The following is a 22,237-nucleotide window of genomic DNA, read 5'->3' as shown; positions in this document are numbered from 1 at the left end:
CTAAAGCACCGGTAGTCAACCAGCCGTGCCCCGTTACGTCACTATCTCTGCGTCGCAATTTCACCAGGTGTCCCTCCCTCTTGTTTTTCTCTCCTTCTACTTGGCAAGCGGCGCGGAACGATCGTGTTCCGACCACCCATTTTCGTGCCTCTCCCTCTAGCTTCCTTCGTTTATTGGCCGACTGAAATTCTCCCAGTCAGTCTCTTTTTCAAACGGTTTCGTTACTTCTGGCCAGATATATATCTGGCTAGATACATACGTCAGCGTGAAATCTGATGCTTTGCACTTGATGACGATGATTTGCATAGGCAAGGAAGTCATTAGCCTCAGGGGATTTGAACTCTGTCGCTTTTCAGTCGGGAGATTCGACGTTTGAGGATTTTTAGGAGGACCCAAAGGATAATCTAGGTTAATTGGAGGACCAACTTACGTCCGTCAGAGGTTACTGAAGTTCTTTAAGGATTTCCAGAGGTCCCTAATAAATCATTGAAGCTTTTTAAAGAATTACACTGGTACTCGCAAGGGGCCTCCTCGGTCTCTAAAGTGGCCACAATGTCCTCATGGCAGTACCAGAATATTCGAAGGGTTTCCAAAGGTCCTCAACAGGTTATCGAACCTTTTTGAATGATGACACGGGTCTCTGACGTCGCGACATATTTCGAACATTCCTTTATTTTCCTTTTTCGTCTCCTGTTTGCCGAGGAATTTATTCGTTCCGTCGAATCACTCTGAGAAATGTTTACCGTGCGCGAGACGCGTGTGTTTTGTTGACTCTTTCAAACCAGCCATGTGTTCTCGTTCGCTTTGTTTTCGCCCTTTGCGCCGCCTTTCGACGACAGCCACTCGTGTATTTTGGCTTTCCCGTGGGTTCGACGGAAGTGTCGAATTTCCGGAAAAAGAGGTCTCGCGGCGCAAAATTGCCAATTCTCGTTCGAGTCCCGCCTCCTCCCTCTCGTCATCCCATTCCGAGCACGCAATTGCGTCACGCTCGTGTTCGTTTCGACGATTTCGTCCACGCCAGCAACTTTTCTATTCCGTGTGATTCGTGAAATTCGATAAAAAAGAAATACAGCACACAGAATATTCATTTATCACGGATGCGCGCACGGTTGTCTGGTTCACGCAGTCCAGCAATCGATAAATTAATAAAGAACTTTACCCTGGTGCTCTGTGCTGCGAGTATTTATCAAGAATGTACTGTAAACGGATTTTGTTACAGTTTAATTATCGTGGAGTTATCCCCACCCGGTTCCTGTAACTGCTTCCACGGAACGGCAGCGTCCACGTTATCTGTGCTAACACACACATTGTAAATTAGTTCTTCGACGTGGGTATATTCTATGGGTATATAACTAAATACCTTTTCCGTCAGCGTGGCCACTGTAGAAGAAACTGGAGTACAAATTTGATCTCACGGTTTATCCTCCGCCACGGTAATTGTCCTCGAGGTGTAATGAGGTAGGGACAGGAGACGGGGCGAGAGGAAAGGGGTGTGGTTGCGTCAAGGGAGAGGAGATAGGATCGCTCCGTAGGATCTCATCTCGGCGTCGTCTCATCGGCACGCAACCGGCCGGAAAAACGGATTCCTCTCTCGCAGGCCGAGATCCGAGGCGAAAAAGGCTTCGATGGCTCCGAGAATTACCCTCGCGAAAAGCCTGCCTGGGGCAGGGGGTAGGGGAGGGAGGAATAAAGAGACCAAGAAAAATGCGGAGGAACGCGAGATTGGAATATGCGCTTAACCCTTTCAATCCTGAATTATTTAAAAGTTACCAAATAATTATTTTTTTTTGTACTTTTCTGTATGTTACATAACACGTGAATAATTCACTTTAACAGTTTCCATTAAAGTGAACCCTCGATGACTTATATATTTTATAAACTAATGACCATATGTGGCTGAAACAAATATCATTGGCTTCAGAGTCCCAAGCTCTGTGACTGTGCGATACCTCATTAAAAAAACAACACATGGGAACTTGTCCTTGTTAGTGTCGTGGAGCCTTCGAACACTTATGCAGGATTTACTGTACTATCAAAATAACTTTTTTTTACAGTTTATAGTATTGATAAACCTTACCCAAAAGTAGTACTAGTCACTATTTGTATTCGTTTCTTTCTAATTAATTTCTAAAGAAAAGTTACGTTTTTTCCATATTTGACTGTCTAGTCCCCTCGAAGGCTTCCTCTGGTCGTTTCACACTGGCCGCGAGTTTTAATATTTCGAGACGAGCAATTAAAAAGTTTAAATCGTTTCCGTCTCGAAGTTGTTTTCGCGGGAATCGCTGCAGGCTTACGAAACCAGCGTGAAAGAATGGGAAAAAAACTCGGTCGAGAAAATGGGAGTTATCTTCGTCCTGTCTGCATTTCCACGTGGTTATTTCGAGGGGGACGAGGGAGAGCACTTTCGAAAGTTCGCGATGGTACCGCGTGTAACTCTTTGCTGTGGCCGCGAGACAAGATCGAATGCCTTCGCGACGTGAATACCGTTGTCGGAGGAATGGCGAGGAATATTCCTGGAGATTTCAAATTCTAATTCAGCCAGAGTTTCGAAAGTCAGTTCCCGCTGGGTGTGCCCTCGGGGACGTTTCATATCTCTGTCCACTTTTAATGTTCCCTCTTCATTTGTTATTTAGACCGTCGTATAAAAGAATCTGCATTGTCATGTTCGTACGAAGGGGTCGACCAGTACCCTATTTTCTCGTCAATGGTTATTTATTTATTCTGAGGAAGTTGAAACCTTATGTTGTTTGAATTACATTGGCTTTCATTCTCGAACTTTCAGTTCATACAGTGCAGAAATCGAGAAGTTCCTCTGAGCTTTTAGTTGTCACAGAACCAACCGGAAATAGGATAGTCTCGATGAGTGCGACGTACTCGGGTCCGTTTCGAAGATTTTAAAACCCGAAGCCGAACCTCTGCTCAACGTTTACTCTGTTTTGAGTGGTTCCAAAGGGGGAACCCCCAATGGTGGGAGTAACGCCATTGCTCCTGTCGCACTCATCGAGGACCCACTGTATTACTTTATTGTAGCACGCAACTTCATTTAATCATTGATTCTTCGATGGGGGTATATTGTATGATTTTTTCATTAAAAAATCAGCCATAAACCTGGAGACCTCTACTTGTCAATGCAGAGGAGATTCGATTCATTACGGTCTTACCGTGCCAATGGCTGTTAATTGAATCGTTTTCAATTGCTCCCTCGAAATCCATTCTTCGTCCAGAGAAACGACGTGTAATCTCACGAAATCGTTGCAAGTCGATCCAACTGGAGCGCTCTCTCGGCTTCTAAAATAAACGCTTCAACGTCCCCGTTTAATCAGCCCGGCTCCCCTAGATTATCCCATGGACCGTTTGGACAGTAAATCTACTTTCTCGCTTTGTCTTTCGTAAATACACTTTTCGATTTAACTTCCGAAAATTCGTCGGAGCAGGTGTCGCGTGTGTTGGAACTTCAGATCGATCGGTAAACGGTGTCTGTCTCTTCTGTGGTCCGTGCAAAAAGTGTTCCGCGAACGACACGTGGAAGGGGAACGTTTAAACGGCTGCATCGTGTCGCTTTCGTCCCGTGTATATATGGGGTCGTTTTAAATTAAGCAAAGTTTCATTCACAGCGGTTTCGTTAATGAGTTACGGAACATGAACGCGTGGCCCTCGTCCCGTCGCTGTGGAAACTTCCCCTCGAGTCTATATTCGGCTCGGCGAAATCGATGCCTCTGTTCGTCGATTAACCCTCGCTCGAGTCAATACGAACTGTCGACATCGTTGGATCATTCGTGACCCCGACGTTTCACGATCATCTATACATATATGTGTATAGAAATAGGCTTTGTGGTAAATTTTGTTTTATTTGTCTCATTTGTTTCACGAAAACAGAATGTAGATGTTCGGTTATGTGTTAAGATTAACGTCGTGCTTAAATAGAAATCGTGTAGTTTCATCAATTTTTGTTGGAGTATGTTCCATTGAAACTAGTGTAAAGCTGCGTCTACACTGTATAGCAAAAAAAGCGTTATATAACTTCGCCTTAGAACATGTTGTCCAACGGTGTAAAATCTCTCACATTATTTTCAATTTATGTTCTGTACGAAGAAAATGTGATGTTTCGTAAAAATTCCATATTACAGGCAATCTTTCTTACTTCATAGTAACATAAACGTTGTTCATGAAGCTTCGATATCTCTTGAACAATATTTATTTCAGACTTTCGTCTATTTCGTAATGCCTTGGAATATTCAGTACACATTCTATAAGTATGCCCTAGTACTTCGCGCAGTTACGGCGACTTTACTATACTTGTGAGCGAGGAGTGTCATATCGTCTTCCTTAGAACGCTTCGTTACCACATAAACAATTCGCTTGACTGGTATTGATCGTCGGGTCACCAGTGACCCGGCCGCAGGACGAGAGGCCAGAATTGAACGATTCAATGAATCCCCTCTTGACGAGTCGACTATTTCCCGATTCTCGCCGAATTTTCCGTCCAATCGATCCCCGTCTCTCGTCGTTTCCGTGGGTGGCTCTCGACGAATCGTTCAAATTATCCACGACAAAGACGCGACTCCAGCCACGCGTATCTGAACAGTGGGGCTGAGAGCGAGGTCTTTGCGTGCAATTACACGAGACTGTTCTCCGGGGCGGTCTCTCTCGATTAATTGCGCACGCGATATATATCCCGCCGCAAGTGGATGCAGTTTTCTCCGGGGCCGCTAGCGTAATTATCAATTAACTCGCTGCCCTCGTTAAGTGGAACCTTTAACGACATTATTCCGCGTACCTTCGCGTGTGCTCGCTGTCCGTTCGACGTTGTATAATTTCATCGGAGTAATTTCGCCGAGCTTCACCCTCCGACTTTTGATTCCTTTTCCTCATCCGCACCCCTCTAAGCATCCTTTCGCTCCACTTATTTTTTCTTTTTTCGTAGTTGCTGCTAACGAGCTAGATTTCATATTTCGAACGATCAAGATTACTTTCCTTTGACAAAGCAATAGGGATGATCATTTTAAACAGTCGATGAGATTAAACAATTGTTTGTTGAGTGTCTAGTCATTCGAGAAGAAGTATTAGTTTATTAGAAATATTGGAAATTCTCTACGTTTAATCGATTAGAAACGGCGAAATACTTTCTTCTTATCGTTTATTCGTTATTTGGAACTCCTTATCCGAATTATGATTTTGCCCCGTCTCTACCGCCTAGTAGTGGAGATCACGTACAAGCAGTTAACGTAGACCTCTTTGCGAGCATTTATCGCGGAATTTATTGTAATTCCGTTGAAATAATCGATTTGAGGTTTCTTTCTTCGATTCGTCCATCGTCCTAGCAACGTTCCTTTTTCTTCCCAGTCCTCAGCTTTCTTTCCACGGCTACTATTAACGAGCCCGTGGTCTCGAGCGAGTTCCGAGCTTGTTAGTCTTTGGAAGCATAGCGTATCGACGGCTTTTCACGGTGGATACGTGTTTCTCGCGAGTAGTACACTTAGAACTGTGGCCAGCTATTGGTTGAGGGGCCTCGGCTCTTCCCCGAGATACTTGGAGAAATGCAACGGGAACTTCGGTGATTACTTAGTCCGCCCGGAGTGGTATCGATGCTGAGCCACGACGTTACTTATTTACCGAGCAACGTGTACCGCTGCTGTTTCATGCGATTCCCTTTTCTCGGAGAGTTTTTCCGAGCGCGTCGGCGGGACTAGCCTTTTGAAAATATCCTCCAACGACTTCTGTATACCGGGCGGACCTATAATTTTCAGCACTTGGAATATTCACGTTATTTTTAGAGTTAAAAATTATATATATTTTTATATATTATCAATTTCGGTATATTCGTTCTTTTATAATCGAGGTGAAATATTGTTTTGCTGGTATAAACATTTAAGATTTAGAATAAATGTAACACTTGTCATAAGAATAGAATTCCTTTTCTATCTGGGAAAATATTAACAATAAAGTAATTCTTAAGAGTGAAGTCGTAAAAGAAATCGTATGGCAAGGGGTTAAGTCTCTGGATGGGGGTAGCTGGCGTCGTTCCCGTCGATTCGACGAACATATCGAAACGTGTCGCCGAGTGTGGGCGCGGCGGTGACACGTGAAAAGGTTAACGGTGTCCCACATCGCCGTTAATAAATGAACGTATGAAAATCGATAGACCGACCATCCGCTTCGTGGATATACACGAATAGTGGCTCGAGTTGTGTGGCCGCCGTTTGCTGCTGCTTTCTCCTCGTAATTCTAGCCCGATCGTATTTTTAAACGAGTTTGTCCATTTCCGATCCCCAGTTCAATTTAAAGCTTTTCCTGGTTCGCGACCAGATCGAACATTATAAAAATGATCCAAGGTGAACTTCGTATGGCTCGACCAGTTTCACTGCCAAGAGTACATTTCAAGAGGGTGATCCTTGGCAGAAAATTAGTGACGTAAGTCGAGATAACGCATCTACTACTCGACACGATTGAAGACAACGCGTCTACTAGTCGTCGTTTACCACAGAAACTGCAGCCATTGGCTGTGTTAGACTGCAATAATAGCAAGAGTAGGTTTAGATTGTTTGTGTGAATTTTTATACTATTGCTGCGACACAAATTGGGATTACAGCTTATTAGAGTTTTACTAGTTGTTCTGAATTGTTCTTAATTGTTTTATCTGCGCTAGTTTGTAAACTGAGAAAACTGAGTTTAATCCTTTCACTGTAACGCACTCACGGAACTTCTTTTCGAAATAATCGTATTGGAAAATCTGCTGGATATGCGTGCAATTGAATAGGACTTGGCTCGCGTGTCTGTCCATTGCATTCTGTTTCTACTTAATACCATGACCAATGCACGCGTTTCAGATTAATTTTCAATGTCGATTTTCTCGAAGATATACGTACGCACAGCTCTGCGGTGTCGGCAATGTCGCGGCCCAAATTACGATAATTATTCGCAGCTCGAAAGACATATGAGCCTAAAGCTTTTGCAAATGGATTATGGAAGCCCCAAGCATCGACCTGTCTGTCTATCTATCGAAACCTTGCAGCATGTTTTAATTGGTGCAATGAACGCCGGATAGGGGAGAGCTCTCGCACTCGGAATGTTTTTTCTCTGCTGGCTGATTCCCTTCTGAACCAAATAATTAACCCTTCTTAGACAATGTTAACGACCCAAGGAAATTCCCATTTTTCCCGAATTTTCCTCTGAATTTTTGTTATCGTTGAAGCAAGTTTTAAGACTTTGATAAGTCTTAAAACTTATAAAGGCTTTGGTAAGTCTTATAATCCAACATTCTTTTTAGATTATTTGAAAGTCTAAAACAGTAAAAAGTGTGAAAAAATATGTTTGCTTACGGAGGGTTAAAATGACGGATTACAGATTTACTATTTTACCATTACAAGATAACGGTGCTTCTGACGGAATTTACGGTGGCCTTTAATTTACTACAGATTTTATCCAACAGTATGTTATGCTAGATAGCGTTATATATTTTGTATATTACTATATTACACAATTTAATTTAGTATACATTCAATGCTGATACTCCCAGTATTAACTAAGAACTAGAATACCAAGAAAATAGAGAAACATCTGTTTTCCTGTTTATGTAAAGTTTGACAAATAGAAGTTGTATATTTGCAAGACACAACTCTCCCTCCAGCAACGAGAAAATGAAAGGTCACTGGTGTATCGCTACCATTGAATTCAAAAGACCAGGCCAGGTTGTCATTTTCTCTATTGTCACAGTCTCTCTATCTCTCTTGAGAGGGACAAGAAAAACAACATAATACTTCAAAACTAGTACACGCGTCGCGATTGCCCCCTCCCCAGAGGAGGGGACGAGAGGTTCGCCGGCTCGTCTCGGCAGCGTTTTCCGTTCGAGTCCGGCCGGAGGGTATCTGGGTTAAGTAACTAAATCAATCAACCGGGTAGGAAGCGGGGCAACGCAATTAGCAGCGAGGGGGGAGGCGTTCTACGAATCTGTCAGGTTTTAGAGAATCGTTCGTAGGGGAACGTGAGTCGTCTCGTATCGACGTTTCCATCGTAGGTACGTATATACCCGGAGGCAAGTTCCGTCCTACCAACCCATGAGAAACAACGTTTTCTCCATCCTACCCTCTTCCCCCATATAAAAAGAACTTCAGCTGCACCCAAGACCGTTTCAGTCCCGTTTATTGGCACCTTTGGTGGAAGTCGACGCGTTACGTTGTCTCCTTTGTGTGGAAAAAAGATGGAGGCTGACAATGGAAACGGGGGGTGGCCCTGTTTTCTATGCGATGCGTTCACGGATGAACCGTTCTTGTCACCCGCAGATACGATTGAGATTCACCCCCCTCTCTTCAATGGTCTGTACGCTGTTAGCCGGATATTTAGATTTTATCGTCGGTTTAGCTCACTGTAGCTCGTTATTTCTCATCGACATTGACGGCGCGACCTCTAGTTGGTACAGAATGTTCCAAGAGTCGGTGACATATTCGAAATGTATTTCAAACGGATGGTTTTTGGTTGAATAGTCCAAATGGAACTGGAGTTAAGGGGGGGGGGTATAAGGTTAAGGTTAATTACTGAAGACCCCACGGTTTAAGGTTATGTTACAAATGTACGTGTTCACACGTCACTGAATGACCAATTCGAATCTCAACGACGAATTACTATCTGAACCATGTATCCGACGATTATCATCCGTCTAACCTGGTCCATTAATTCTGTATTGCAGCAGCTCCATTCAGAGTATAGGAGCACGTACACATGGCACGAGTACACTGGGCCGCACCAAGAGCATACGGTCGTTCGTCGAGCGCCGCAACCACCGCCGACCTCGAGTAAGTTAACCCCGTTTTCTTCTTAACGTTTTCTCCATCTATTAAATACGGGGTGTTCCGTGCGACGAGGATCCGGCCGGGTACACGCCTCGTTGATGGAATTTGGGACAGTCGTGGGAGTGTCTCGAGGCGAAAGTAAATGGTTTTAGGTAGCCTGATTCTCCGTGCTATCCTTCTCATTCGTCCCTCTGCGTGCTGTGCTCTCGTAATTCTCGAGGCTCGGTCAGATGTACATGTTTGTTATACAGTTACAAAGTAATAAGGTTCATTTGAACCAACAGAGAAATGCAATTTGCGCCTGTTCCCTTTTCTACAGAGAACGTTATTACGCTCTGTCGCTAATTCTTTGTCTTCCGTTGGTATACCCTTTATTTTCTTACTGTTCTGCTTTACGTAACATCAAAGATATAGAATTATTGCTAGCCAGTAATGATAGATTGTCATGAATCAAAATTCACGTCAATGATTAAACTTTTGAAGATTCACTATTTTGTCTGGGACATTCTAGTATGTCTTTACCTGTATTCTTTGTAGATATCGAACAAATTATATCGGATCAAGAAAATTATTTCAAAAGGGAATTCTTACAAGATGTTTCTAAGATTATTGTAAGAAACGTATCTTTGATAACCGTTTAATCTCGCCTTCGAATAATCTCACTCGGTCCCAAGTCGTCTCTGATCACGAGAGACTCGGGCACGGAGCACGCTGTACAATTTCTCCTCCTCACGATCTAGTCTCATCAGTCTCCTAATCAGTACGATAGTCTCATAGCTACATCGTGGCGTAGTTGGGCTAGGTGTGTTGTCTGAGCAAAAGCCTGCAAAGAAAGTTTAATTGGACGGGGGCAAATCGGATTTCTGCGGGACCGAGAGAGGAGGCGACCCCCAGGGGGGTCGCGCGAGACGAGAAAACGAATTTGCTCAGGCATTCATACCGGTGTTGGTTAAAGGTTAACTGTCTCCACGAATTCGTTAGAATCGCGCGTGGGTCATTCGAAAAGTTCTCGTCGAAAAAAGACAACTTGCATAATTCTTGAAATATTATTATTACCGAGCTATACTCTTAATTTTGTAGACCAACGTTCTAAAAACACTCTCGAAACACTTGCATTTGAATTCGCTATCTAGTCAACTGTCAGAGGACACGACACATGACGTAAAATTACTTTTTTTTAAATTTGTTTATTATCGCATCGACTAACGATCATTCTCTTCTAATCCTAGTCAAATATATGTATACAGTAAAGCTTGTCCTATATTGAAGAATTGCATATAACACGAGACAGTCTAGCTACCTCAAATGATAATATTGTAAATTAGTCGAAATTTTTGACTAATTTCGAGCTCTCCATGAAAATCTTCGTTGAACACGAAAAATTTCCACACTATCCACTCTATATTTCACTCCGAGAACTTGTCAAATGACCGACGTATAACCAAAGCAGCGAGCGTGAAAAAAAAAAGAGCAGCGCGCGTTTCGCTCACACGTGGTATGCTCGGTCGCTCCCCCCCTCCCCCCCCACTCCAGTTTTTCGCGCTTAAATTCCTCTCGGGGGGGATGTAGATAACGCGGTACGAGCAATTAAAAAAAAAATCGTTCGTTAACCCGCGAAACGCGCGCGGCTGCACATTGAATACCGAGGATCGACGTACGGTATCGCGGCATACTCGGGGATGTTTCGGTACTGCCGAAATGATTTTCGCTTAGCGCGTCTCGTATTACCGGTCCACGTTAAAAAAAATAGATATATATATAGTATATTCACGCTCGTCACTCTCGGAGCTCTTCATGATTATCGATCAACACCCCCTTCTCTCACGTTTTTTCATACAAACTTCTCCTCCCTTTTTTTCTAGTATTGTTAAAGGTGTATTAGTGATTTTTTCTTTGATCGTGCTACCACTTCGTGTATATTATACATATCTCGTTTCGATATATCGCACACGCTCTGTCGTCACGTTTTCACATACACACACACATCTCACCCGTCCGGTTCACACACACCATATGTCTCACCAAACGTGACTCTGTACACCTCTCATTAAGTATGTATAATATTTTCTTTCACTACCGATTTATTACACTGAACTCGAAGAATAAGTACAGTAAATCATCGATAAGTGCTTGAAGGCTCTTAACTGGTTCCACGGGGGACCCCCAGTAGTGGTGATGATGTCTGAACACTTATCGATTATATTTGTACAAACATACACCGGGAGTGCGGAAAGGAGAGGCGTACCATCGCCAGAATTGAATGAAACGTATATGTACATAACCTCTCCAAATTCACTGTGTCTTCGTTCCAAATATACATTTCGGGGACAAATGTAATTTATATTTCATCTATTTTTTTCCACTGAATATTGTACTTCTGTGAATCATAAAGGCTTTATTATCTGCTGTCCAGAATAAAAATTGCAGATCCATCTACAGAATTTTTTAACGTGAAATCAATAATCTGTCAACTCGTGTCGTAGAAAAATCCGCACTCCCAAACTCACACACGCACAAACAAACACACTCGTTCATCCGTGTCGATGTTGTGAAACTTCACTCTTTTATTCTTCCTTTTGACTTTCGTTTGAACACCGATGTCAGTGTGTGAACGTCCCTGCGCTTAAATCAGACGCCGGTAGGCACGTGTCCGCCTAGACGGTCCGACCTAGCGGGCCCGGAATGTGTTTCACCTCATATCCATCGTCATCATGGTCGTGTCATCATCGTGCCGCGATGCACCCTGGGACCTATACACAGAAGATGATCTCGAGAGACGGTCCGCGACGACCACCGATCCTGGGTTCCACGGTGAAAACGATTTCGACTCGAGAACTATAGAGTCCAGTTATCGGTTATCGATAGCCGCGTGGCGAGACAGGGGAGAGGTAAAAAAACAAAACGAAACAAAAAAAAACACGGGCAACATTCGCGAGTAATTTCCACGTCCGATTTGGCAACACGACTTTGCCCGCGGAGATCGACGGTAATTTCAAGCCTATACAGGGTGTAACAAAAATGTTGGTGGACTCGGAAATGAGAGACTCGTGAGGTGATCTCCAACATTTTCGTTACACCCTGTATAGTTTTGAAGTGATCGGATCGACAGACCGGAGAAACGGCGCGTAGAGTGAGTGAGAAAGAAATGAAGAGAGAGAGAGGGGGGGCAATGGGGAAATGTGTAGAGAGAGAGAGAGAGAGGGAGAGAGAGAGAGAGAGAGAGAGACAAGCAAGTGAGAAAAAAAGAGAGACACGGTGTGCCCAGCTGCGAATTTTGATTGCAGCGACGCAAGCGAGCGCGAAGCTACAATCGGCCAAGTCGACCGAGGATGAGAACAACGAAGGTAAGACGGAACACGATCGGGGAGGCCAGCTCTACGCCCGAAACATCTCTATATCATTTATACACGGTTTATTTCGCTCGTTGGTTATTATCTTTTTTTTCTTTGTTTCTTTTTTTCAATCGCTCCCCCTCTCCTGCCACACGCTCGCCCAACAACCCCGGGGAATTTCCGCCGGCCTTGTTCTAATTTTCCCTTTTCTTTTTTTTTTTTGCCCCACCCCAAACACCGTTCTCTCTCGCCCATTTTCCGTGACGCGCGGCGCGTCGAACCCTTTCACCCCATCGCTGCGCACCAATTAACCCTTCGCGTAACTTTCGCTTTCAGAGATCGCTAGATATGCATATACATGTATGTACCCTCACAAACAAACTCTACTTCCGCTAGGGGAAAAAGTGACGTAGGGGAAGAGCCTCCTACCAACTACTCATACAAACTCATACCTACTTGGTAAATATATTTCAAGTGCTGAAAGAAATATTAAACCCAATTTCAATTTGTCATAAAGTTCAGTAACTCCCGAGATCAAGTGATAGGAAGCCTTTACCTACGCTGCATTTCCCCTAGTAATGAAGCTGAGTTTGCTCGTCAGTGTATACGCCTACCTTCGCCACGATCTCGAGCCACTAACGCCCTCCCCCCCGGGGTCATATGTACCTGTACCCGCTCGAATGGTTTTGACGACGCATGTGGCCTGGCTGCTACTACTGCTGCTGCTTGCGGTTGATCATTTGTCGGACTTGGTTCGCGTTGACGACGATCATCCACCGTGATCATCGTTAATCTTTGTCTTGTGATTAAATAGATTTGCGTTCCGTTGACAAAAATGTGTAGATCCTAATGATTTTCGTTTTTATAGATGAAATCTATTCCGATCCGTGGTATTGCTTACATTTGAGGTTTGTTGGTTAGTGACCGCGATATGTGCCCGGACAACCTAAAATCGTACGTGTCAAGATGTTGCTTAAACTGAACTGAACGAGGTAGAAGCATACATTCCGCGGTGTGTATGTGTGTGTGTGTATGTGCAGCAGTTAGAAACAACGAAGTTCACTTACTCGAGGAACAATACAGGTCTGTCCTTGCCGGAGACTCGATACTTTCGTCCAGGATAGATAAGTCTCCGCGATAAGTCTAACAATAGCCGAGGGTATAAATTATACCGGTCAGAGCTACAACTTTTACGTATATGACTATAGACATCCTCGAAGAAACAAAGGAGGGCAATACAAGATGTGCAAGTGGCGTAGAATTGACTATAGCCTCTTGATACATTAGCCTTGAGCTTCATTCGGTCTGACACATAAAAATGTTTTCGTTTGTATTTACAATCTCGTCGAAAGTTACACGATAATTTCATCGATCGAAATAAAGTAATATCGTACCTCAATAACAAATTACTATTGGAAGCCAAAACAGGGAATCAATAACAAAACAAAACAAAAAGACGATATTGTTCCATATCGACTCCGCTATACCAACTACTGAACACCCTGTACATTTGACAATAATGGCGGATTATTCCAAGATCATAAAGAATTTCCACTTGCTTTCGTGTTTAGCAAGCATAAAACAATAGAAAAATCTAATTGCCTCGAGAGTCGAACTGTCTATCCAAGGTCGAAAGTTCACGATATCCTCGAAGTAAGGGGAGAGATAAAGGCCCCCAGGAAAATATTCCATTCTTACATAACCAATAACGCTACCCGGGATGATCAGGGGGAGCCTCAGCGCGAACCAAGTCCAAAACGGTTTCAATATCTCCCCACCTATATTCTATCCGCGTTGCTTCCCCTAAAAGTTTTGCGCCGAATCTCGTTGTCCCGGAACGTCGTTCCATCGACTGTTCTCCTTCTTGTAAATAAGTCCTTGGTATGCTTGGCGCATCGATCTATACGTTCACCCTGTGGGGAGCAGGAGGAGGGACGCAGGTCCCGGGACACAGGCGGAGAAAAGAACAGAGTTGTACCAGAGGCAGAGTTGCAAGTGATAGCTACTCTAAACCAGAAACTTTGCGAAATTTTGTAGTGATTTAGGGGTCTTGTCTCGCGTAGACAGACAACATGTGCGCCTAAAACACCGTGTAGCGCTTATTGGTACTAATTCGGGGCGACATTATTATATGAATAAATACATATACAATAACATAAATATATAAATTTGTACAAATGGAGGCTCTGTCCCTGGTTAACTCTGGTTCGAATCGCGACGATCGAAGGTGCATTCCCGTCACGATACGAAATTGCTCGGAGTATACGTCTCAATTTTATCGAGTCTTCCCGTGTTCTCCTCGGGAGCATATTGTGCACACCGAGGAGACGAGCCCTTTATCTTCCGGCCGAGTAGATAGAGCCCAGATAGAGCACGCCCGGCGCTTCCGCATTTGCCCTCTCCCCTTCCCAACCCCGCACGAAAGTTTGCACAGAAGTTCGCTACGCGTACATCGGTGGCGCTGTTCAAAGCTTCACTCGCGATTAAATGGAGCCTCGTGAATCGCAATTAAAACGGGAACCAAGAGGACGTGTTAATAAAACTACGATTAACACGTTGACTGCGCCCAGTGTGGAGATCACACTGACGCGACGACGGGTAATTTGTGATTTTTCAAATGGCGCCACGAGGATCATCCAAGTTACTTTGATATTTTGGTATAATTCTTGTGCGGTGCAAATTTCGCGTTTGTGTTCTAGGTAAGATACAGGGTGTTAAAAAAAAGGGGTAGGATAGGTTAGGGTAGGTTAGGGTCTAAAACTTTATTTAGGACCTTCACGGTGATTAGACTTTTTTATTCTCGTCGATAGAGCAAGTAGAATCGCATTTCAGCTGCGCAGTCCGCGCCCGGAAGCCTTTTTTGTCGCTCGAAGATGCGACCTAGACTGTTCTTTAGCTCTGCCGCATCCCCTGCCGCCGCCTGCACGACAATAATGTTACTCACACGGTGCTTGGCTGTGTGTGTTTCTCTCTGTGTGCACGGGCTAAATACTTCGGACGAGACTGGAGTTCGATCGAGATATCCGACACGGCTATTTGTCCGATAGCGAGCAGTTATCGAGACATTTTGCTTCTAGACGTTGTTGATCTGCCAATCTAACCCATCCTTGGTTCACGAGCGTGTGTGTTGAGTTCACGATGTTTATTTTGCACATCTGACTTGTTTTCTTTCCCTTCTGTGATAGAATACTTGGTTTCCGGTTGTATCATCTGGGTCAGATTTAGTAACGGCTCTAGGATTTCCTGTGACCATACACGGACACATAGTTTCTTTATAAATATCTGCTTTGTACCCATTTTGGTACACACAAGTACTTAATATCTTGAACGTACTCTTGCGACACGGTCTCGTCCGAATCAACCCAGTAAGGATGCGCCCTCCCCTTGGACTTCAGGCCGATTGTAGCGATTAATCGTTGCAAATTAGACCCCAGCGACGTGTCCCAGCGGTGTTCAGACCCACATTAACACCCGCGAAGAAATCACGTCCCTCGAAAAGTGTCCCGATCCATGGAACTACGACGATTAACCCTTTAAATGTCTTGTTTCATATTTATTTCATTTGCTATGAAATTGAAATAAATTTTAATAAAACGACGCGATTACCCCTACGACTTAAACACCATCTATTGTCAAAAAAAATGTCACTGTCGTACATATAGTGCTGAATATTTATTTTTTTGTTCGAGTGATTTTTTGTTCTCTGTATGTTTCCTTTTGTTTGTCCTAAAATATTCTAAAATGTGTTAAAATGACGAATATGTTTTTCGTTTTACCTACATTTTACTAACAGCAAATGCAAATTTTTTGTTTGATGACGAGTATACTCATTATGAAACAAAAGATACCTTCTTTTCATGATGATTACACTCGACATAAACATTGAAAGGGTTAAAATCGTCCCCACAATCGGGCGAGACAATCACCCGAGACGAGAGACAATTAATCTCGGTGTTACCCCCGCGCGCGCGCTAGGCCATGTGCCAGGGGCGATCGTGTCGCCGTGTAATGAGCGACGAATTCAATTAACGTCGCCGTCACGGGGGAACGTGTCCCTGGAAACGCGTACGAACGATATTCAGAATGGATTCGCGATCGATTCCCCTGAATTTCCCTGTTCCCATTGGCTTTTTCATCATACAGAACAATTCGAGAAAAAGTGTTTAAGACTTTAGGGCCTTGTAGGGTGGATGGACCAATGAATGAATATTATATATAAAAACCGAGTAAATTAAGGTATTAAAATAAGCAGCTGATTAAATATTAATTTTTTTCAACTCATTATTCCATACTCAAACAATTTTCGCGCCATTGGTTAGACATGTTCGTTTACTTAATGTTCTTCGTTCACCGGTGAAATCTGCATTTTTTGGCTGGCAACCGTTCACCAAGCATCGATTGACACGATACCGAGACTTTTATCGCGGCCGGATAGTCTTTAATTTCACGGAGCAAGACAACCAACCGACTCCGTGGTGTTTCGGAAGACTCTGGCCGTAGCCGCCGGTGGCGCGACCCAGTTTTTCGAAGCGATTACGCTTTGTTCGCGCTGAAAATTATTCCTCCCTACCCCGTTACTCCTCCTCCTCCCTGTCCGACCTGTTTTCACCCGGCTGCCAAGACGACTAACCAATGTTTGCCGACGTGCGTGCTGCTCCACATACGGAAAGAATCGACGAGTCAGTTTTTCGTTGCGGACCTACGACACGGCTATTTTAAAGCCGTGGATCGATTAACGGAGACCTTTCAGGGGAACACCCCGTGAACTTCGAATTCCCACAAGCGCGTCGTATCGAGGGACGGAGTTGTGGTTTAAGTACAGGGAACCCCCGTGTAACACGCTAGTAGTCCCCGTAAAGGGTGGTTTTGTACTGTACGTTCAGAACACGGAACGGATTACGGGACGGTTCCGTTCAGACGAATATTCTTTAATCCTTTTGGTACCTTACAATTCTTTTGTGTAACATCTAGAAGTAGTAAACGATGGCCTCTATAAGAGACGGAACGGAATATTCCACTTATGTGTGACGCTGTCGGACATAAACCGATAGTATAAACGCTGAGTGTCTTTGTTCTTTGAAACGGAACCGTCCTATAAAGGCGGGATTTCCTATAAGTGTCGAACGCGTGCGTCTGTGGTTAAACGAAGTGTGACCTATATCTGTCTCTCACGCCGTTCCATTATCTTGAATGTGAAACATCTGGCGAACGTCTGCCTCAGAGATGCGCGCTTATAGAAAATCCATTCTTAACCATTCCGTGCCTGAACGGATAGCTTAAATGTTTCCTAACCTTTTTTTTAATCCACCGCCCCTCCCTGTTTAAAGTTGTTCTTTTTTGTTCGGCGCCCCCTTCTTGTATAATCTTCGAATCTTAAAAAGTTAGATTGAAAACCCAAACTCATCTTTAGACTTCGTAGTATCCGGGCTTTCGATCGCTTCTCGGAACAGAAGAATCATATTCGCAGAATATTAACAAACTTTCACTTTCATCGATCCTGCCGCTCTTTCCATTCCCTGCGTCACGATCAACAGAACACAGCGACCTTGAAAAACGAAAAAGACATTTAAAATACCGAATCAATCTCGTCGTTATCTCAGAATAAGCTCGACACCATTTCCCTGGTTAGCACTCGAACCACAGTTGGTCCAACAAGCAAAGCATTGGGGAGAGGGAGGGGGGAGGGGCATGAGATCCAGCACGTGGTTGGTAATCGAGTGAAACGGAGGCAGCGAGGTTAACTTGAGTGTCATCCCGGCACAAAGATCAAATCGACTATCCGCGAGCACTCGTCGGGGAAACGGTTCTCCACGCGCCGGAATAATCGGTCTGTGCTGTCTGCTAATTTATTTGCAGCTCGAGGTAACACAAGCAAGACAGAGTGAGAGAGACGAAAAGAGACCGAAACAGTAGAAAAAGCTTTTCCTTCGCGTTCATTCCGAGTCTTTTGCTCCTTTGTTTCCCCGAGTCTCGTTGGAAACTTTTACTTTCCTCTAGCTCTGGACGTTCGCGGGACACAAATCCGTTCGTTCTCCCATACGGCGTGAAATGAAAACACGTTGGACGGTTATTGAAGATAATTGATTCGAAGCGTGCGGCTTCTCCAATCGAGTGACGGTCGGAAAATCGAGTAAAAGAGAGGGGAGCTTATCGACGGCCCCATTCACAGTTGAGCTATTGATATACCGACGCCGTCTCGCGGATATCCTGCAGGCAGGGTTTTCTGGGCCGAAGCTGAAGGCTCGGATGACCGAGAAAAGCTCATGGGGTAATTATGTCGCTCGTTTGCTGCAGTAACGATATAACTCGAAAACCACGAGCCCCGTCCATCGGGGACTAGAAATGGAATTCCAATTGTAACCGGGAAAACACCAGGGAATTTTTATCGACGGTGTTATGTGTACCGACTGAACGGGAGAAACGCGACTGATTCTTTCCTTTGCACTCTATGGCGCTCTCTCCGTTCGCTGCCATTGGCTGTTCGCGCGGCAGCCCCCTCGACGGTTCGGCCAATCGATCGCGAGTTTCTTTCCAGATCCCATTAATCTTCCATATGCACCTTCGCTCGTGAACGGTTTTTGCACGCTGCACGACACTTCTTCTCCGACTGCGTCCCTCCTCCTGCCTCGTACCCTTTGTTTATTTCGGATGTTAATAATTTTTTGTGCACTGGCAACACTGAAAAAAAAAAGACTTTCAAGTAGTCACATTAATATGGCCAGGAACTGTACAGTTAGTGGACAGTCCATGGGCGAAGCCAAGGGAGGGCACGGATAAAAGTGGCTTTTGCCCCACCCTTGAAGAAAAAAATTGGATTTTGCCCCACCCCCTCCCTTCCCAGAGTTACAAAATTTTTGCCTAAGATTTAATATTGCAGTATAATTTAAAACACGACCAACACCTCTATTAACAAAACACATACAATTTCAACGATTTATGACTTTAAAAATAACATAAAGTGTGTCTGGCTACGTATAGCCTTTTTCACTGTGGCAATCGATGTGTTAATATTTTTTACTGATAACGTGGCTACGCCCATGAGACAGTGTTTTCCGTTTTGTAGTATGGAACCCAACAGCTATAAACCATGTACGACCCTAAACCCCCTTCCCCTCCCCCCAACGCGTTAATTTGAAACCACGCTATATCTTTGCGAGGACTATACCACTGTAATGTAATTGAGAGCGTTTCACTCGAAGGACGGAATTGCTGTGTTTTTATGGTTCGATAAGTTAAAAGTATGTCTCTGAAACGGCAATAATAAATGTGACTCGGGAATATCTAGTGCCAAGAAGATTCTCGTAAATCACTGGTGTGTTTATGGGTGTGGCTGCTGGCGCATGAGTTTACGTAATATATACATTAGATGCAATCTACGGAGAGACAGAGGGAGGATGGTTGGGGAGAAAATGTAAACATCCGTGGAACTAAAGCAGATAGAAATCTTCCCTCTCTGGGGCTCGATTGGCGTCGCTACGCCGCTGACGTACATGTCAACAGCAAAATGCAAATTTGACTTAAGCCGGCGTAAACTGTATTAACGAATGAAATGTAAATCGGAGGTCTTTATGTACAGGGTGAATCGTTTAAATCGATCCCCTCGAATGTCTTCGACACCGTTAATGTTTACGACAAATGTTTCGAATGTAGTTTGAATGATTTTGGGGGAGGAAATAATTCGATGCGAATAGTTCTTTCGTGGATGAATCCGTGGGGGACATATGAAGGTCACATTTTTTTTTAAATGTAATCTTGTATTTTTTTAATGCATTAGTAGATGCTATACCGATACCCCATTAGTTTAGGAGATATTTTACTTTTACTGTAAAATAAAAAAAAGACAAAATTGACTTTCATATGTCCTCAATGCGTCCACCCACAAAAAACACTACTCACATTAAATTATTTCCTCCCTCGAGACCATTCAAATTTTATCTGAAACATTTTTCGGTATAACTAACAATTTCAAAGATATTCGAGGGGCCCGTTTCAAATGACCCACCCTCTGTACACGTCTTCATTGAAAAGGCAACAGCATCTTCAATTTTCAATCGCTACCAAACACATTAAAAAGATCCCTGAATCAACGATATTTCAAACTTGTCGAACCATGGAAACCAAAGACTCCATATGTAAGATCCATTAATTATCAGTTACCGTTCAGAACGTTAACGGTGTACCTACCGCCGGGTGTAATTAGAACGTCTCCGTAAGTTGCTCGAACAAGATACCACGGAACCGTCGGTATGCATGCGACAAAAGGACCGTGAGAAGGTTATGGTCGGGTTGAAAGCAGGGAATTCGATCACCGAATGATAGGTACAAAGTGCATGTGTCTACAAAGTGTATACTGTTCGCATCCACTATCCATTAAGATGTTCGTTGTGTGTCTCGTCGTTCTAGCCGAACGAAAACTGCAGAAACCCTCGGTCGATAACCCCCGGTCCTCTCGATCCTGATCTGCACGATTTAATAATTCAGGCCCTCGTGATACCGAAGCATTCCTCTGCGGACGGTTGAACAGGGTGAGCCGCGATCGTCCATTCAGCCACGTAACTGGAGCACAAAGCCGGTGGATCCATCCGATGCGATTACCTTTGAGCGAGATACGCCTCGAGACTTGTAGTTATCTCCAGACATTTTTTTTAAATTTCATTCATTCCCAAATTATTTAAAAATCACCAAGGAAATATTTTGTTGCAATTTTGTGTTTATTAGATGTCGTATAAATGATATTTTATATTTAGAAACAATTTTGTTTGAAACATTTCTTTCTATCTCTTGTACTTCAAGAGTTATACGATGAAGAAGTGGGAGTGCCTGTTAATTTGACTTTGAAGTTTTTGGAACTTCTGGACTTTTCGGTTTTATTTTCAAATTTCATTGAACGTGTATAGAATAGCTTTCGTACTATTTTCAGTTGTGACAATGGACAGTTTACTATTCTAGTGTCGATTCTGTAAATCAGACTGCGTAGATGTGTATTTGCATAATATAGTCGAGTAACGACGCTTTAGAATGATGGTCCCGAAGAAGGGTACCATTTTGGAGGAATCAAGTCGAAAGATAAGTCGAGCAGAGACAGTGTATAGAGACAGAACGCAAAAGTCTCGAGTCGCGTAGTACGCAATAAAATCAAGATCGTTTCGTTCACTGGGATCGTTCTACCGAAACGGGATGGTTATAGCATTGATTAAATTGACGGTAAGATGGAACAGTGCCAAAGAACAGAGAGGGAGGGGGTAGAATTTGGCTTCTACAAATACGATCCGTGTACAGAGCTCGTGTTGATTACTCCAGAATTTTCTATTAGGATCTAGGTATCGTTTCGAACCTTGCAACATATCTGAAACGGCTGATTCTACATAATTCATTCTCCAAAATGGCCGACTTGGAACACACGATCCTCGAACCAGCTATGAAACGAATCCGTGATCGAATCAACAATCACAGAACGTGTCTTGCGCAGTAATTTACCAAACAATATTTATTAGTGAATTTACAAGTTATTTGGTGTAACTTGTAGACATCTGCTGCAACAGTTTTTCCAATTTTACAAGCTACAAGTTACGTTACTATCATTGATGTAGATTTTCACGAGTGTTTATTGCGCAAAGAATAATAATTGTCAATAAAACTTCAGTTTAGATTTATCTTCCCGCTTGTCCATTTTTTAAAAAAAGAAAACACATTTAGCTATATTAATTAGTAATTCACTTCTGTCCAAATGCGTATAATCTCAAAACGTGAAATTGAATAATCAGCTGACTTGTAATTTGTCAAAGTTACTCGTAGAACTCTACGTTTTAGTATTGTGCAACTGAATTTCGTATTATCGGTAACTTGTAGCTTCTGACTCGCAAAATTTCACTAATAACATTACCTCGACTGTGCAAGAGGGGGCCTGATCGCTATCAGAGGCCATGGAACGCTCTGCCAAATTACCCTAACCTAGAAATCATCCTCCCGCCTGGACGATCCCCGTCGAAAGAAGGGCAAGCCTATTTCTCCAAGAATCTCGGCGAGGCCCACGAAGGTGTCGTTGCATTAAGATTGCAAAGACGCTTACATAACCTAGTCAATATTCCACGCACAGTCACCCACACCCGTTATACAGGG

At 43.6% G+C, this 22,237-nt stretch overlaps 1 protein-coding gene across 1 annotated transcript in view; it reads left to right on the top strand.

Annotated features, from left to right (window-relative positions):
* The window catches only part of LOC107190876 (cell surface glycoprotein 1), a 63,749-nt gene that overhangs the window by 23,229 nt on the left and 18,283 nt on the right, over positions 1-22,237 (top strand). Inside the window, exons 2-3 of the mRNA XM_015579763.1 lie at positions 8,684-8,789; positions 12,071-12,130. Coding sequence (XP_015435249.1) covers positions 8,684-8,789; positions 12,071-12,130 — 166 coding nt within the window. The remainder of the gene's footprint in view (positions 1-8,683; positions 8,790-12,070; positions 12,131-22,237) is intronic.

The sequence above is a fragment of the Dufourea novaeangliae genome, unplaced genomic scaffold (assembly GCF_001272555.1).
Source record: "Dufourea novaeangliae isolate 0120121106 unplaced genomic scaffold, ASM127255v1 scaffold208, whole genome shotgun sequence".
Classification (NCBI taxonomy): domain Eukaryota; kingdom Metazoa; phylum Arthropoda; class Insecta; order Hymenoptera; family Halictidae; genus Dufourea; species Dufourea novaeangliae.
Note: the sequence above shows the minus strand (reverse complement) of the source record. Positions and strands in the feature narration are given on the sequence as shown.